At 38.5% G+C, this 18,061-nt stretch overlaps 1 protein-coding gene across 1 annotated transcript in view; it reads left to right on the top strand.

Moving 5' to 3' along the window:
• The window catches only part of LAMA1 (laminin subunit alpha 1), a 98,563-nt gene that overhangs the window by 25,986 nt on the left and 54,516 nt on the right, over positions 1-18,061 (top strand). The window contains exons 4-12 of the mRNA XM_005427379.2: positions 1,547-1,789; positions 6,704-6,883; positions 9,623-9,712; positions 10,152-10,269; positions 11,327-11,505; positions 12,970-13,075; positions 13,577-13,737; positions 16,600-16,740; positions 17,476-17,649. Of these exons, the coding sequence (XP_005427436.2) occupies positions 1,547-1,789; positions 6,704-6,883; positions 9,623-9,712; positions 10,152-10,269; positions 11,327-11,505; positions 12,970-13,075; positions 13,577-13,737; positions 16,600-16,740; positions 17,476-17,649 (1,392 nt within the window). The remainder of the gene's footprint in view (positions 1-1,546; positions 1,790-6,703; positions 6,884-9,622; positions 9,713-10,151; positions 10,270-11,326; positions 11,506-12,969; positions 13,076-13,576; positions 13,738-16,599; positions 16,741-17,475; positions 17,650-18,061) is intronic.

Here is an 18,061-nt window from a genome sequence, read left to right as displayed (position 1 = left end):
TATCTGACTGATTTTAACAGGATAAAACTGGAGTCCCTGTAAAGAAAGTCAGACCAAATGAACATTGTAGTTTAAGTTGTCTGATTTAAAAAACAGTAAGATTGTTTTACTTTTTAAAAGATATTATATGTAGTAAATCAATGAAAGATAAATATCACCAATTTTTTCCCCTTCTCATGTGCGCAAGATCTCCTAATCAAAGCTTTGTTCACTTAAATAATGCTTTGTTTCAAAAGTTGTTTCCTAAATTGCATACACAACACAGTTACTATTTATTTTTGTGAGTTTATTTCCCATTTGGCAAAATCAAAACCTGCTTTCATGTGGCAAGTATTGTTCTTGCCCTGGCTTTAATCTGTATTGCAAAAACAAAAAGCCCTAAAACTTTAAATTTATAATATATGAAAGAACTGATTGCAGCCAGATTGGAGCTCAACACAGTATTAATACTGCACATGCAGGCAGGAATTATGATGATAATAGCAGCTGACCAGGCAGCCTGCTCAAGTGGAAATATATTTCTCTGAGATGGCTGAATAATATAGAGTTTTTCTTTCATCTAAACCTGGCTTGTTACTCCAGTGTATGTGAGATATTAAACTCCTGTAAAGAAGTCTTATGAGTTTGCAAATGCAGTCTTTTTGAGTGAGGTGATGTAGCAGGTGCTGGGTAAGGGAGAACATGGTGGCTCTGCAGTAAGTGCTCCTCAGTGTTCATGTCTGATACTGTAATGAGTTAGGGGCCTGTGCAGGTTATCTGGCTGCATGACAAGGTAATTTAAAAGGTGATATGAACTTAATTACTGCCCTGCCTCCTCACTGAAATGCTGAACAGTCCTGTTGTGCTCATGGGGATTTCACTTTGGGTTGTTAGAAAAATAGTCAAGATAGCTGCATAGCTTGCATACATCTCAATGTTACTTAAGAATATTAGCTAGTTTATCATGCTTATTTTTGTCATGTTCAGCTTATTTGTCTCTGTGTATTTTTAGCAGTGACTGTAAGTAGTCTGCTGAAATAACTTCAACAAATGATGAAATTGTAATGCAAAGAGGTTTTCAGCATAGGGTATAAAAAGTTTTTCAGAAATGTTCTTACAGAGAAGATAACATTCCCTGCTACATTGTATACCAAAGAGCTTTTTGGGCTACATCTATAAAAAAACCCACAAAAACAAACCACCAAGCACAAAAAAAAACAAACAAGAAAACCCAACCAAACCCCAGTTTTTTGAAGCCCTCAGGGGTTCAGAAAAGCTAAACATTTCCCACAGATTGTTATATGCAAGTAATCCTGAAATGTGCAGTATAGATATAGATTTCAGCTATTACATCAGCACAAACTGATGCTCTGGACAGAATTAGATGGACCTCTAGTCAAACATTTGTGCAAAAAATTTATCCAGAGTTACTTTACCAAATTTTACCCTCTGCCCAGGCAAATTGTATACTGCTTTGAAAATTTAAATTTATTACCCAGTTGGCTTCTGGTGGTGTTTTACAGTACAATGAAGTGTTAAAATTTTCTTCTTGCGTTTTTTTTTCCAGGTCTTTCAAGTTGCGTATGTCATCATCAAAGCCGCTAATGCTCCACGACCTGGAAACTGGATTTTGGAACGCTCCATAGATGGCACGGAGTTCAGGCCATGGCAGTACTATGCAATTAGTGATACTGAATGTTTAACTCGTTACAACATCACACCAAGAATTGGGCCGCCAACTTACAAGAGGGATGATGAAGTGATCTGCACCTCCTATTATTCCAGACTAGTTCCCCTGGAACATGGAGAGGTATCTTTGTTTTTGTGGCTTCAGTTTGTGATTAAGGACATGGAGTGATAGCAATTTGAAAACGGCACTACTAGGTCATCTGTTATTTTTTTAAATAACATTATCTTTACATCATGTAGTATAGCAAACTTCTAAATCTTGGGATGAAATGTGTCTTTGGTTCTATGTGTTCCCATTACTAAACTCTTTGTTCTCTCTTTCCATATAATTTGATGGTAGCAATTAGCTGTGAATTATTAGTTCCTTTATCCTGAAAAACTATAACAGAGACGCTGTGTTCTGCCAGTTTTTTCATTTAGTAGAGAAAACTCCTGCGTTAGGAACACCTGGTTGTGTGAGATAAAGCAGCTCACACTGTTGAAGTGCTCAGCACAGCTGGAACTCCTGAACAAGCCTTGGCATTGTTTCAAGGATGCAACATAATTAAAAGGGCTGCGAGTTGTGCAGTCTTGCTGTTGATTGTTCTTTCTTTTAACAAACTCTATTCATGGTACTTGTGTAATTTATTATGGAGAGAAAGCCACACAACGAAATGATACATTAAAACCAGTGGTTATTCCATTGTAAATGCTATAATGTATGACTGTGATAATAAGTGTGGTGTTATCCCATGGAGAGTGCTAGTAACTCCTAGCTTCATAGAAATCAATATGTTTTTATTTCATGATTAAAAAAAAGATTGAACTGTATGTAGCCATTCACGTAAAATTAAAACTAACATCAAGAAAAAAAACCAGTGAAATTCAGTAAAGTCACACTTACTTTAATTCAATGTTTATTGCAATGTTGTGAGCATGTGATCAATATAAAATCAACATAAAACTGACAGATCAGAAGGAACAAAGAAACCTAAACCTGTTTCTCCATACAATTAGCCAGAAAACCTTTATTGATTGTATAGGAGGTTGACTGTATAGGAACAGTGCTGCTTGTAATGTACATTTAGTAGGCCGTACAGCTCCAGCCCCAGGGATGCCAGAAATTCAATTTAGTGACATTTTTTTCTAATTCTCTTTTTCCCTGATGGTACACATAATTAATTGGGATACACTATCAAAACACTGCTTTTTTCTGAGTGTGGTGATGGAAAAACATAACACAAAAAATTGGAAGAATTAAATTTCTGTCTTCTATGGAGAATCTCAGAATCTTTTAGGTTGGAAAAGACCTGTAAGGTCATTGAGTCCAACTATTAGTCCTACTAATAAGGACCAAGGTCATTGAGCCCATTGAGTCCTACTATATGAGTTCAGCATTGCCAACTTCACCCCTAAACCACGTTCTTAAAATGACACATCTTCGTGTCCCTCCACTGATGGTGATTCCTCCACTTCCCTGGGCAGCCTTCTCCAATGCTTGACAATCCTTTCTATGCAAAAAACTTTCCTAGTTTCCCATCTAAAACTCCCTTGCACAATTTGAGGCTATTTACTCTTCTGTCACTTGATGCTTGAGAGAAGAGGCTGACCCCCATCTGGCTACAGCCTCCTGTCAGGTTAGGGAGTGATAAGGTCACCCCTGAGCCTCCTGTTCTCCAGGCTAAACACCCCCAGCTCCCTCAGCTGCTCCCCACAGACCTTGTGCTCCAGACCCTTCACCAACTTTGCTGCCCTTCTCTGGACACACTCCAGCCCCACAATGTCCTTCCTGGATTGAGGGGCCCAGAAGTGAACAGAGGATTTGAGGTGCAGCCTCACCAGTGCTGAGTACAGGGGGACAATCACTGCTCTGGTCCTGCAGGCCACACTGCTGCTGACACAGGCCAGGATGCCATTGGCCTTCTTGGCTACCTGGGCACAGCTGGCTCAGGTTCAGCTGCTGTCAGCCAGCACTGCCAGGATCTTTTCTGCTGGGCAGCTTTCCAGTGACTCTGCCCCAGCCTGTAGCACTGCCTGGGGGTGTTGTGACCCAGGGGCAGGACTCAGCACTTGACCGTGTTGAACTTCATCCAATTGGCCTCAGCCCAGCAATCCAGCCAGTTCAGATCCCTCTGGGGAGCCTTCCTGCCCTCCAGCAGATAAAGGCACATGCAAAAAAGCTGTCATTCACAAAGGACGGGCTGCTCCTCTGTAACTGGATTGTCTGTTAGACAGGAACATTGCCTGCACAGAATATTTCACAACCTGCATTAGTGAATCTTGGAACTCTATGGAAAATATATGTATTTAGAGCTTTGTAATTTGTTCTAGCCAATCTGTTGCACTTAACAATGGCCCTGCTAACCAGCTGATCTCTGTAAATACCTGCCTTGTATCCAGCATTTGCTAGCATCCCAGTTTTCTGCCATAGGCTTGGAGTATCTTGATGTGAAATAACTGTTAGGGTAAAGAGACCACATATCTAAATATGAATGTCATTAATAACATTTTTTTTGCCAAATGTGACATTTTGTCAGTTTGGCTGCTAGATTTTTCTCAGGTTTGAAGAGATATAGCTGCTTGACTGTAAGTTCTGTTGTTTGCCTGATTTATACTGCTTGAAGGTCTGCTTTTGGCAATTTACACAATCAGTTTATGACTCATGATGAATTATAAGGCTTAAGCTGTAGTTGTTTGAAACTGGTCTTGAATTATGAAAGACAGGTAAGCCGAAAGTACATAATATAGAAATATCAGTGTGTATAAGCTTATATAAGCAATATATTAGACAGATGTAGCAGTGTGCAAGGAGAATTATGGTATTTCTTCTTTAGTGTCTTAGTCAGTGTCCTTTCTGTTTCTCCCTTTTTCTGCTTGCTAAGATTTCTCTACAGTCTCTATAAAGATGTGAGTGTATTGTTACAGAATTTCTATTAATAGAATTTCTAGACAGTAGAACTTCTACTGTTCAAGCTTTTAACTTGAGAGTAAAAAAGTGAGTCATAATTTACATTTCATCACTTGAAGGCACTACTTTTGAGAAATGAGACTATATATTAGGCAGGAAAGATGGCATGTGACACATGGCCAATTGGTTGGGACAGGCATTTCTGGATCTTTAAATGTCTGGTGTCTAAGTGATAAAAAGCAAACACAGTGTGTTATAAATTCCAGTGCCGTGGTTGGGTCCTGCTGTCTTTGCTGAGGAAATCAAAGGATTGCAGCAAGCCCAGCAAATGCTATGTCTGTACTGAAAAGTAAACGAGAGTAGGATGTGGTGCCCCATGCTGAAGTTGTGCTTGTCTGTAGTTGGGTATATATGTGTAGATTTTTTTCAGTAAAAGGAGAACAGTGATATTTGAATATTTGACCAACAATTTCTGCCTTGTAATTCCCAGCAGAAAACATAACTTCTGAATGAATATGTCACAACCAATTTGCATTAAGAAAGCAGAGTGAGATGTGGTGGACATGTTCAGTCTTCAGTTGCATAAAACATGGGTACAAAGAGGAAAAACCTTTTCTGCGTGTCTGTGACAGGATCCAGGAAGAGTTCTGAAATTGCAACAAGGAAAAACATGGTTTAGAGAGCATTTGATTAGGAGCATTTCTAACAATAAAGCTGGAAAGGCCTGAAGTACATTGCCTTGGAAGGTTGTAAAGTCAGCACCAGCGCTGGTCTTTGAAAATGGGTTGGTTAAACATCCAAAAAACTCTAATAAATCCTGCTTTAGCAAAGTAAATGGACTAGAAAAACTCTCTGTATTTCTGTGAAAGCTGAATATTATATTAGGTGGTGCTAATCTGCAGGATGAGACCTGGGAAACATTTTGGTTTTCATAACTGTTATTCTGCGATTGAAAAAATGGATGGGGTATCAGAAAAGTAGAAATCTTTGAACATGCTATGTCAGAATATTAAGAAGGATTGGTGCTAATCAATAAATGTCAAAATTATAATTTTGGGAATGTGACCTCCATTACAAGTCTGTTTATATGTCTTTCAAATAATACAGTTACTCCCTAGGGAGCTCCTATCTCCATTAGATAATTAAGACTTTTTAAAAAATAATAATTTTAAAAAATCTATAACATGTAGGAATATTTTCAGGGGAACAATTTGACAGTACTGGACAAAGTTGAAAGTATAAATTCACAAGTATTTTATGAGACAAAATTACTCCTCATAAATGAGAATATGTCATACACTCTGAAATGCACCTGACAAGCCCAAAACTTGAGCCTTTGTTTGTTATGGACACCAGGTGAACTGTTGAACACTTGTTCACTGTCTGTAGGGCAGGGTCTTGTTTTTGTGTTTTTTACATAAAATGGAGCAGGGTCTGTGTGGTCATAGGGGACTATATCCTTGTGTGTTCCTAAGTAGCTGTGGAAAGAAGAAAGGGACTGTTGCCAGAAAAAGCTGTGCAGTGTGATACCGAAACTCATCTTAGTGGGGCCAACTGGAATTGTGCAAGAAAGGTGCAGGTCAAATGAGTGGGTTTGTGTTGACAACTTGCTTTCAGTTGTCATCTGTGTTGGGCTTCCCGCTGCATTGTCTTATCACTGAGTACTTCTTGCTGATTGTGCAGCCCTGTCACTGCTAGGTGTAGGATTAATGACCCCAGATTGAGATGTGGACCAAATTATGCTTTGTAATAAGATCTTTGTATTTGCAGAGAAGAAATCTGTAGGAACAAAATTGAGCTTATGGCCAGAGTTACATATTCTATCTCAATGAGGGAGAGGAAGGAAGACTGCAGGACCTAGAGACTCACCTTGATACTGTACCTTGGATTTTCTCCTTATTTTATCTCCCAAGAGCCCAGGAGATTTGGGACTATGAAACTACTGATAAGGTTGTTTCAGAACAATGTGACTCAGGCAGCAGGAATTTTACCTGCAGATAGACAATGGGGAAATAAAAAGAACTCTAGGTAGTCACCATCCTGAGTTGTTGGGAAACAAGATAAGTTCTGTGGTTTTGATTCTCAGACTAATGTTTGTTGTGGTAAGTGAATCACAGTGTTTGTGACTAAGTCAGCCTTTCCTTCCAGATTCACACCTCACTGATCAATGGTAGGCCTAGTGCTGATGATCCTTCACAGAAGCTGCTGGAATTTACTTCTGCACGATACATTCGCCTGCGACTGCAGCGTATTAGAACTCTGAATGCTGACCTCATGACTCTCAGCCATAATGATCCTAAGGAACTAGACCCCATTGTTACCAGAAGGGTAAGCTGATTGTTCATAAATGGTATTCAGGATAGCTTGATGGGAGAGTCTATTCTGACCTATTTGAGAAGAAGTACTTAATCCTTGTAATTCCGAGTGGCTTTGATAGGTTTTAAATAATTCTTGCCTTGCCTTTGACACCATTAACAACAATATCTTGTCATAAACAGCTTTTAGAAAAAGCTTTTCAAGATAGTTATTGTTTTAATTTATTTGTTTGTGTGAATGATTTGTGCTAGGAGCAGTGTTTATAATGCTTAATCATCAAAATACAAAATGTGGTTTGGCTGATGGAGATGCCCTTTGAGGCTGCTCTTGACGCCACTTTCTGTGGTGTTTCATGGATTTCAGGACCCAGTGCTGTGGTTCATAAGCATAATTACTTGAAAACATTGCTATGGTGAATTTTCATGTCTTCATTTTTTAAAGGCTGTTATAATCAATTGTTTTAGAGCTCATAAATTAAAGTAAAATGTTTGTATAGAATTCTGAGAGCATTAACTGATTTCCAGATTAGATACTGAAACTGTGGAAACCGTGCCCCAGGCACTTGGGCTGACTTCTTCAGGTTCTCACATAAATTTAACATTGGAAGTCTCAAGAATTTTTCAGCTGGAAAAGGATTTCTGTTTTGTATATTGCTATTTTGACAATCCTAATTTGCCCATGATTCATAGGTTAACACTTCAGAGGCTTCAAGTTTTCCTGTGAAAGTAGGATTTCTGAAGAGGACAGGAGAACATGAAAAGTGTTTCTTCCTTCCCTTCCTTTGTAGCTTTTTTTTTCTGAAAAACATCTGCAGGCAACTCTTCCTTGTGCAGCAACAGGATTCTTGCAATTTGTGACTTCTCTGATACAGGCAATCCTTGTGCTGCCTGGATAACTGAGTACAGAAGGGAGGAAGGAACATAGATGTGGTGAGGGATTGGTGAGCGCTTTCAAGGTGTTCATTCAACTGCAGCATTGTAAAGTGTAAAATCGGGATGGTTTGCATTTTCTGTCAGTGAGGGTTGCTAGCATGGAGACTGCAAGAGCAGAGTATTGGACAGCTGCTCCCTATTGGCAATAGGGAATTGCACAGCCTGAGAGGTGATATGTTCCCACAGACCAGGCTGGTTGATATTTAGATCTGTTGATAGTATTGGCATATCAGGACATACACCCCAAAAATAAAAGGACATGGAGGAATACAAACATACAGCTGGGAAACAAGAATTTGGAGGCCAAGCACTGCCACTGGTTTTGTAACATACACAGCTGTGCAATCCAAGGCTTAGTACTTCTCCACCTAGCACTGTTTAGTGCAATTTTACATGAAGAACTGCACATATTGGCCAGGTTTCCCAAATCCTGATGTCTCACCTTGAGCCTCACTTTGTTATGCAACCAGCTGCAACAAAGATAACCACTTACAGCTTTTTGGATGCTGTTTTTATTGGCTTTGAAGATTTTGCTATAGTTGTTTATACCAATTATGTTTAGTTTCCTGTACGTAGTATTGGAAAATGGCCAATTCAGATTCTGAGTGTTCAACAGCACCTTTATTTCTGTGTTCTTTTTATTTATTTCTGTCTGTAGCATTTGATTATTACTGGTTGCTCATTCAACTCCAAGCTGCACACAGCTGCTGTGAGCCATACACTGGCAGAAAATAAGACAAAGGACATATAGTAGGGAATGCAGTGAGAAATTAAATTCTGCTTTTGTCCTCTTCCTTTCTCAGCCTGAACCTCCTTCTTTGTAGTTTAGGACTTACTGTTCATGGTAAGTCCCTGAATGATTTTTGTAGTTCAAGCCGATAACATTAAAAATCCTCCCAAAACAGTGAACATAAGAAATTTAAGACCATAAAAAAATAAGTATGAAATCAAAGAAGATAGTTTGCTCCAACTCCAAGAGCCTTCAAAGAAGTAACAGACCAGGAATCAGCATGTCTGACCACCCAGGGCTACCTCTCTTCCTGAACCAGCTGACATTAGGGTTGCTAGGTCTGAGAGCATTGAACTCTTCCCTTAGAAGTATCCTCAAAAAGAGTTTCTTTTTCATTCCCCTGTAGTACAAACTTCCCAGGATACAAACAGGCCAACCATGTTGATACTGCAGCTGTAACTGAACCCAGATGGTCATTTCCTGCCTCCTCTTTGCCTTGAAAATTAAATCCTTTCCTTATGTATGTTGTTTCTGCTCACCACCTGGCAATATTAATGGAGAGTATTCTGCTGTAGCTGCAATTTTTAAGCTTAGAGTTTGGATAGAATATTTCACCGGCTACACAGTAGTTGCAAAGAGCTGGTCTGGAAATGGGTGTGCAAAGTGGTTTTAAGGGAGGGATAGTTCCCATTTTAAGGAAGCATTCTCTTAGTCCCCAGACTGACTCTAAAATATGGCAATTTTTTATTCTTTATGGCTTCTTGTAAAATGGAAAAAAAAGTTGGGTTTTTTTTTTTGCAAGTACATTTCTTTTGAGGTCACATTTGGTGGTCTTTCTCAAAGCTGAGGAATTTTACATACTTAAAAGTTAAAAGTCAGTTCATTTTTCATACCAATAGGGAAAAACATGGGAAAAATAAAACCTGCAAAAATGGAAGGTTCCCCCAAATGGCAAATAGTTTCAAGTATTTCTTTTATTTACACAGAGCAGTTGAATGCTGGCATTTTATTTTGCAGAGTAGGGCCGGGAAGTGTAAATACATGTGAGTGTTTTTTATTCATACCTTTCTCACCTTTGTTTTTTTGTAGTACTACTATTCAATAAAGGACATCTCTGTTGGTGGCATGTGTATTTGTTATGGCCATGCTCGAAGCTGCCCTTTGGATGAAATCACAAAGGTATTCTTTAATCTCATTATTTTTACAAAACAACTTTTCCAATTAAAATAACAAAAAAAAATCCTAAGGAAAATGAGAAGGAGGAAGCTAAAATAGGTCCTATGATGCATACAAATTATTTGCTATATTTTTCTTTCTTTTTTTTTTTTCAGAGCAAGCATATCTGAGTTTTGTAGCATAACTTTCTTGAAGTTAACTCTTCTTTGGCATCGAATTTAAACAATTCTAGGGGCATAAGACATAGTCTGTCTTGCAGCACAGGAGATTTGCCGAAAGGCTATTTCCTAGTAGTAGATGTACCACGGTAGAACCACTTGTGGGGTATTTGTGGGTCATGCCAGTTTTTGGAGTAAGACTGATACCGAGCAGACTTTTGGCAAAATTGATTAAATTGTCCATTAAAGAATATTTCAAGAAAGTGGATTTTTTTTATTCTTAGAAATTGCAGTGCCAGTGTGAACACAACACATGTGGAGAGAGCTGTAACACGTGCTGTCCAGGCTACCACCAGAAACCATGGAGACCAGGAACCCTTTCTGCTGGGAACAAATGTGAGAGTAAGTAGGCACAGGCATTTAGGTAGTTTCACGAAGCCCTACTGTTCTCTTGTTTTGAGGTTACTTGCATACAGATCTGTACTAATTCCCCAGAAAAAGCCACAAACTATTAACTGTCTTCATGGGATTGTTCAGAGGTAGAGAACCTACTTAATCATAAATGTTCAGATGGTTTTCAATAATCTGTTCAGTGTAACTCCTTGGCTAGTGGAGTTGTCATGTAGTATAGCTCCCAGAATCTCTTTTTCAAAGGGACTTGGGGATTTATTGTACTCCTGTAGAAACTAGCAGATTTGCATCAATCATTTTGTTAGCTACTTGGAAGTGCAAATTTCATCAATTGATCATAAATTTTGTCAGATGAAGAACTTTGTTCTGATAGCAAATGTTTCGAAAGAAACTCTTTATTGGCCAATTACTCTTCACATGGTCTGATAGATTGACTTAGGCTGTGCCAGTATGCTTAATGTGCTGCTAGGGCTAGTTAGTGCATTTTCTCACTTCACATTACTAATGCATAGCACAAGCTGCAGACAATTAAGAACCTATTGGATAAAATTTAAAGTTCCAGATAGAAAAGAAGTGTTTTTAGTTGAAATCTTTGCGCAAGTCATAATGTCACTCTTTAAACTAAATAAAATTTATACTTAAGTACTTCTTTGACTTCTCAGATTTTGTCTATAATACAAATAAGAGAAGAATTATGCAGGTTTTCATCTGTAATGCAGAGGACAAGAAGGAACAATTACTGCTAATTGCACACATCACTGTCGACAGCAGTGCTGACAAGATTGTCTTAGTAGGATATACAGAATACTGCTAAAAACAGGGCTGTTAAAATGATAACAGTGGTTTTGAAATTTGCTTACTTGCTAAGAAATACAGTGTATTATATCTGATGAAGCACATGGCATGTTAAAGGGGGAAAGCACACTTTTGAGGTCAATTCATGGGCTCTTCTACTTACATTTTCAACTTTGAAAAATGTCAGTATTATAGGAAATGTTACACAGTGTGAATAAGAACAAAAATTTATTTCCTTTCCATTCCTTCTCAGAATGTAACTGTCATAACAAAGCAGAAGATTGCTATTACAACCAGAGTATTGCAGATCAGAAAAGGAGCATGGATATTCATGGCCAGTTTATAGGAGGTGGTGTGTGTTTAAACTGTACTCAACATACTACTGGGATCAACTGTGAAATGTGTGCTGATGGATATTTTAGACCACACAAAGTAAGATTTAGAAAATACCCTTCTAATGTTTTGGTGAATTATGACATAGTATCATGCCTATTTTAGCTGATTGTGATTACTATATTGGTTTTTTTATTAGTTGCAGAATAGCTAAGAACTATAGAGGGGTTTTTTTTTGTAAATGACTTAACGCCAAAATTTTCAGAAAAAAACAAAATGCTTGTGCAGTTGTGTAGAAGGGCAAGTCAAGATGTTGGAGAAGGAAATTATAAGTGAAGATGGCATTTGATATCCTAGTGTGGAAATATACATGTTCTGATAGGAAATCCATTTCTCCTGTGGGTAAATCTCTAAAAAAAAGGTCCAAAGTACTAAAGTTTCACTGCCTCCAAAATTGTGTACCATTCTCTATCAACCCATTTCAACCAGTGTTAAAAAGGACCTGGCTCGAAGATCAAAATCTTTGGCTCATAAGAGGTTGCAACAAATGCTCATCTTGATATGATTGTTGCAGAACTTGTGCTCTGAGTGTACTTTCCAGTGTCACTCTTTGGAAAAAGGGCATAAACGCTACAAGACATTTGTTAAGATGTGGCTGACAGAGTTAAACATATGAACTTATGTAACTTAGTGTTGCATATAACTGCAGTGTTAGAGGTCTCTGTATAATGAGACATTCTGAACTAAGTTTCTACTTCACATGGTCTTGCTTTGGTAGGTTCATGCATATTTTGAAAAACCCGTACCTTAAAAATCTGGCATAAATTGGTGCAGAGGGCAAGGGTGAGTCCATAGGAGTATGGGTATAGAACAGGTACAGCTCATCCAAAGAAGTAAATTATGTCTCAGAGCTGCTGTAAAAAACATTGAAGAAAGGTCTTTGATCAACTCATAGCCATTAAATGTGAGGTTATTACTGATTTGCTTTAGAGCTGAAGCACCTCAAAGGACAGTTTTCCCTGCAAAAAAATAAAATCTTGCCATATGATTTTCACTGCCTTATATTTAAGAGATTTATAGATCATGAAGTCAGAATGAGTCTTTATTAATAGATAAGCTGTCCTTCCATTGAACACAGAGCCAAGGATTTCCTTAATTTCCTTCCTCTTTGAACCAGAATGTCTTTGCGAAAAGCATCCACTCTTGTCTTAAACATTTCCATATCTTTTGGCAAACCTTCACAGTGGTTAATTGCTGTTACTTTAAAAAAAATGTCTATTTATGCTGAATGTGTCAGACTTCAGCTTCCAGCCATTAGCAGTTACTATATCTTTGTGCTATTGAAGATGAACTTTAGTTCCCACGTTTAAGCTTTTTGTAGACTGCAATCCCCTGATCCTTATGCTTGCTAAAGTTAGGCTAGTCCCTTTATCTATTGCCCCATATTATCTTTTTCCAGTCTTTATTCGTTTTAGCTTTGGTGATTGAAGACAGGAAACAGATGTAACTTTACTGTTTCCAGTTAATAATTTGAGAATTTGGCAGTGAACTTTTATTTTACAGGTTTCTCCCTATGAGGATCACCCCTGCTATCCCTGTGGCTGCGACCCCTTTGGCTCTCTGAGTTCTGTCTGTGTTAAGGATGAGCACCATTCTGACTCCCAGCGTGGTAAGGAAACAGCAAGTGCCTTTTCCCTAAACTTCCAGTCTGGCTGGAGGTCATTGAAGTTGAAGGAACACTATCTACCTTTGAATGGCTGCCTTTTAGATACCACTTCAAAACACTGGTAAATCTTTGGGAAGGTGAGGCTGAGGCATAACATAATTTCATGATTTTAAGGTATGTCAAATCCCTGCACGTGTTCTTCTGTGGGGATTGTGGGCTCCTACTGTGTAAAACAATGCGAGGTGTTGAGATCTAACGCTGTTGTTTGTGAATGCTGTTACAGCTGTAACAAAATTCATTTTGCTGCAATTTCTGTGCGTTTGATTCTTTAAATGTGAAAAATAGATGGTGAGACTGACCTTGTGCCAAGTATCTGTGGAATATGGCATGGAGTGTAATAAGAAAGGAATGCTAAATTATTTGTGCCCTCTGAGATGTCTTGAATGCAGCCTATTGCCTGCTCTGATTTTTTCCCCCCCCCTTCCCCTACTTTTGCTATTCAAGGTACTTGGCCAGGCCAGTGTCAGTGCAGGGAAGGTTATGCAGGAGAGAAATGTGATCGCTGTGCATTTGGGTATCAGGGCTACCCGAACTGCCTGCGTTGTAACTGCAGCCTGGTTGGTAGCATCAATGAAGATCCATGCACGGAGCCTTGTCTCTGCAAGGTGAGTACTAAACTTCCACTTTCGTTCAACATGGAATCTCTGGTTTATTAACTCCTTTTTAATAGTGAAATTACTTCATTTACTGGGGACATCGCTTCCTTTATAAGATGTAACCTGGTGTACACCTGACAGCCTAGAACTCAAAACTACTAATTATTCTCGGTACTGAAAAATATGGTAATTGATGTTGTGTAGTTCTGTATGTTACTGATACAACATTTGCTCTAATAATGGGCCAGACTGACGTTAAAATGAAATAAAACCTGTACATGTGTGAGGCAGTCATAGAGAGCGAGAATGCCTAGCTGGGGTTGATGTTAGGAATGAGCTGATATTTTTCTTCAAAGCCACTGATTGCTTGTAAACAAATGTGTTTAAAACATCTGCTTTGTGTAAAGAAGCAGCAGGCATTTGGAAAGAACTATTGGAACACTTGCACTAGACATATGTATGAAATATGGTTTAATTATTCAATTACAAAATATAAACCATAAAAATGTTTAAAAAGAGAGCAGTTTTGCAGCATTTTATTTTTTGGTAAATATCCAAACCTCTTAAAATTTCTTGCAGCTGTAGATTCCACTGAATTTTATTAAAAAACTGTGTTAATATTTAAAGAAGTTACTCAATTTTCTGAACCAAACATTGGAGTAGTTTATGTATTTGTTGCCAAATATGATAGCGAACAGGAGCCAAAGATAACATGGTTTGTTTGACAATTCTTCTGAGAATTTAGTCCTTTTGGATAATTTAAATGACTCAAAAAATCAAACCGATTTAAATAACAAGACTCTGGAAAAACAAAATGGCTCAAATCGACAGATAAATACGAAGAAGGAGATAAGTGCCTGACTTTGAGTTAGGGTAACACTATATCAGCCAATGCAGCTAACTAGTGAAAATTGTGTTATAAATTGGACTAGAAACTACCCCTTCTCAGTGCTGCTGTGGGCATGAGCCTGGCATAGAGAATTTTTAGGCCAGATCACAGAGAACATCACCAGCCCACAGACCACCTACGGAGATGAAAGGAGAAAAGTTGTGCACTCCAAATATCAAATGAAGAAGACGGGATTTCTAAGCCTTTGCAGACTCTATTCTTCTTTTATATAGTGCATTTTGTGATATTTGATCTTTCCTGAAACACAGCTCTTGAGGTCTAGTCATTGGGTAAGATTTTTATTTTTCATTAAAAAATAAATAATTTCTGTCTAATAATGTTAGACAGTGAAATGTGGGATCCAAATCCATCCTGAAGACTGAGAAATAAAAAAGCTGAAAAGAGTATACAAATATTATTCCTGTAAAAATTCAAGATTTTAAGTTCTCATTATCTCAGGGGGCACTTTGCCTGAGATTTTTCCCAAGTTTGCATCTGAACAAGTAGAAGCAGCCATCCTCAACCTTTGAATCAGAACTGGAGATCATAAATTTTTAATATGCTTTACAAACACAGGTTGTACTTTGCTTACAAAAAGACATAATCTGGCTGTGTAGAGAGGTGTTATGTAATCTTGACATGCCAAACACTATTCCAGAAGGAAAGAAGACAGTTGGAAGTCTCTGATTTCTGTCTGGTAAGCCTGAAATATACTCCATATGACCAGATCTGATATAAGTCTGCAATCTGGAGTGATTCTTGTGACTGAAGTGAAGGTACCCTGGTAACTGTTCTGGAATCAGATTTTGGTCCACAGGCTTTGCATTTCACATGGCAATGCAGAGCTTGTATAGGCCTTCTCAAAACAGTAAGACAGTTGTTCTTCACATGGATGCCTTGCAGTCTTAGTGCCCTAACCATATGTATCAGGGAACTTTGTGATGTGTCCTGTAAATGTTATTTTTGCCTTTGTAGTGGAGTTTTCCCATAATTGAAACCAAAGGTTGAGATTGGAGAATGGTGTGTGTTCAGGTCTTGTCCTGATACAAAGCTAGGACGTTATAAGAATCTTGTCCCTGGCAGTAGGAAATGTTCTGTATCTTAGTGTGTGGAAATGGCCATGGAGATCCGCTATTTACACAGCTTTGTGGGTATTTATCAGATGTTTTCTCTGCTGGTTTGTTTGTCAGCAGCAATTGTCTAAACTTTTTTTAAGAAATAGCCACGTATTTGCTGTACAAATTTTATGAGAATAGAATATTGGGTGCACTGTTTTGGATATTTTTTCCCTGTAACTTCTGCATTGAAAGATGTTTGTAGCTGTATGCTCTGAACTACCCAATTTGCATGGCAGAATACAAATGAAAGGAGCTAAAGGAGTGGAGCATCTCTACTTGTGGAGCAGGAGGTTCTGGACCTTAGCCAGAGCATATTGTGTGGAAGAATTGCCAGCTATCATAGTGTGGTGCTCTTCCAGGAAGAGGTGGCAGCAGCAGTGGGCATCACAGCGTAAATACTAAGAGGTGGCTGAGAAATTACTGTGTTGAAGCTGGCTGTGGTAGCCCCTAAAGCCTGGCCTTAAAGGTGAACTTTCTGGATTCTATCTGGTGAGATATCTGAAAGGTAATCTGGGTTCGGAAAACATGAGGTCTTTCTCCAGAGCAATCTGCAAAGTCAAGCTACAAGAGAAGTAGACTGGCGAGCTGGCAGAAGCTTTTCAAACCCTGCCTGTGTGTTGAAATTTTACTACAATAGAACCCTTGCTGGGGCTTGTTTAGATTTTGATGAACTGGCAAATTCTGATGAATTTTTCCAATCAGTTTCAATTTTAAGCTCTGAGTCTTATTCAATAATCCTGCTGTGCTGAAATGTGTTTTCTTTTACAACCTTCTGAATGCTGTTATGCCTAAATCCCACCTAATCCATGGTATTTGTTACCATAATAATGCTGATGTGAACCAAATGCTATATGCCTTTGACAGGAAAATGTAGAAGGTGAAAACTGTGATCTCTGTAAACCAGGATTCTACAATTTGCAAGAAAGAAATCCTCAGGGCTGCACAGAGTGTTTTTGCTTTGGTGTTTCTGATGTCTGTGACAGTCTTACATGGCCCATCAGTCAGGTATGTAAATGTTATGTCCATGACCTAATATTCTTCCTTCAAGCAGCTGCAAAATGTACTATATTTCTCTTTGACATGTGCCCAAGTTAGCTTCAAATTCTGGTATGTGTCTCATTACAGAGGAGTGGATTTTTAATATCATTGGGCAGCTCTGAGGTAGTCAGCAACTCGTCCCAGGGCAAGCTTTGGCCCTGCTGGCTTGCAGTAATATCAGAAGCATTGGGTAGTGAAGGCTGCAGTAATGCATTGGAAAAATGAATTTTTTTCTGGCTGTTAAAAGTTTTTTTTCATGCTGAAGAGATAAATCCAAACCTGTTTGCTTGTCTCATTAGGTAATGGACACGGCTATTGTCACCTCTGGCAATATGACCAATACTGTTTCTTAGCAAACAGTGTTTATAAATATCACTGTTTTCTGATTAGACAGTTCTTGAGTTATGGGGCTTTGGGGCCACCCTTTTCCACCCATAAGGAATTTTCCTTATGTATCTTTGCAGAGCTAGCTACACTTTGGTCTCCTGCTTTGTGTGCAACAAAAAGGGAGGAAAACATATCAAATTCACTGAAATTCTAAGATGATTGAATAAAACTCTCTCTGTGAGAAGAACAAAGTTCTCTCATCTTGATCCCTCTTCTGGGACTGTAGGTTTTGCTTTTCTCCAGCTCAGCCCTATCTATAAATGGGGACAACTGGCTTTGAAGCTCTGACTGCCATTAATATTACTACTCTTGCAGATTTCAGACATGACTGGATGGCTTGTTACTGATCTGTACAAGGCAAGGAGTGTGCAGCCTCAGCGAAGCCAGTTTGATGGACCCCATCAAATAAGCATTAACAACACTGAGGCTGTGAAAGTACTGAAAAATACTTATTACTGGTCAGCACCTGAAGCATATCTAGGAAATAAAGTAAGTACTCAGCTAAGAAGTCAAAACTCCTTCATAGGTTCTATTGCTCTAAATATATAGTTTCTGTAATTAAATCTTGCACTCAATATTACCAAACTTATCACTGTATCTCTGCTTTTTAAATCAGAATGTTCCTGAGCAGACATTCCCGGTACCCTCTTTTTGCACTTTGAGTTCATCCATCTCTCCCTTTCCTGCCTATCCTTGACACAATGTAATCTCTCTTGACTGTTACTGATTTATATGCTCAAATTTCCCATGCACTTGGTTTCTGTCCCAAAACTTACACCCTTAATACCTTGTCCAATAACAGTAGATGGAACCATTAAAATCTCTTGCCTGCTTCTTGGCCATCTTCTGTTTCCAAATAACTAGTCCTTAATTTTTTCCCTGTTTACTAGCTAAAGCTCTG

The sequence above is a fragment of the Geospiza fortis genome, unplaced genomic scaffold, assembly GCF_000277835.1.
Source record: "Geospiza fortis unplaced genomic scaffold, GeoFor_1.0 scaffold471, whole genome shotgun sequence".
Classification (NCBI taxonomy): Eukaryota; Metazoa; Chordata; class Aves; order Passeriformes; family Thraupidae; genus Geospiza; species Geospiza fortis.
This window is presented reverse-complemented; position numbering and strand designations above follow the sequence as displayed.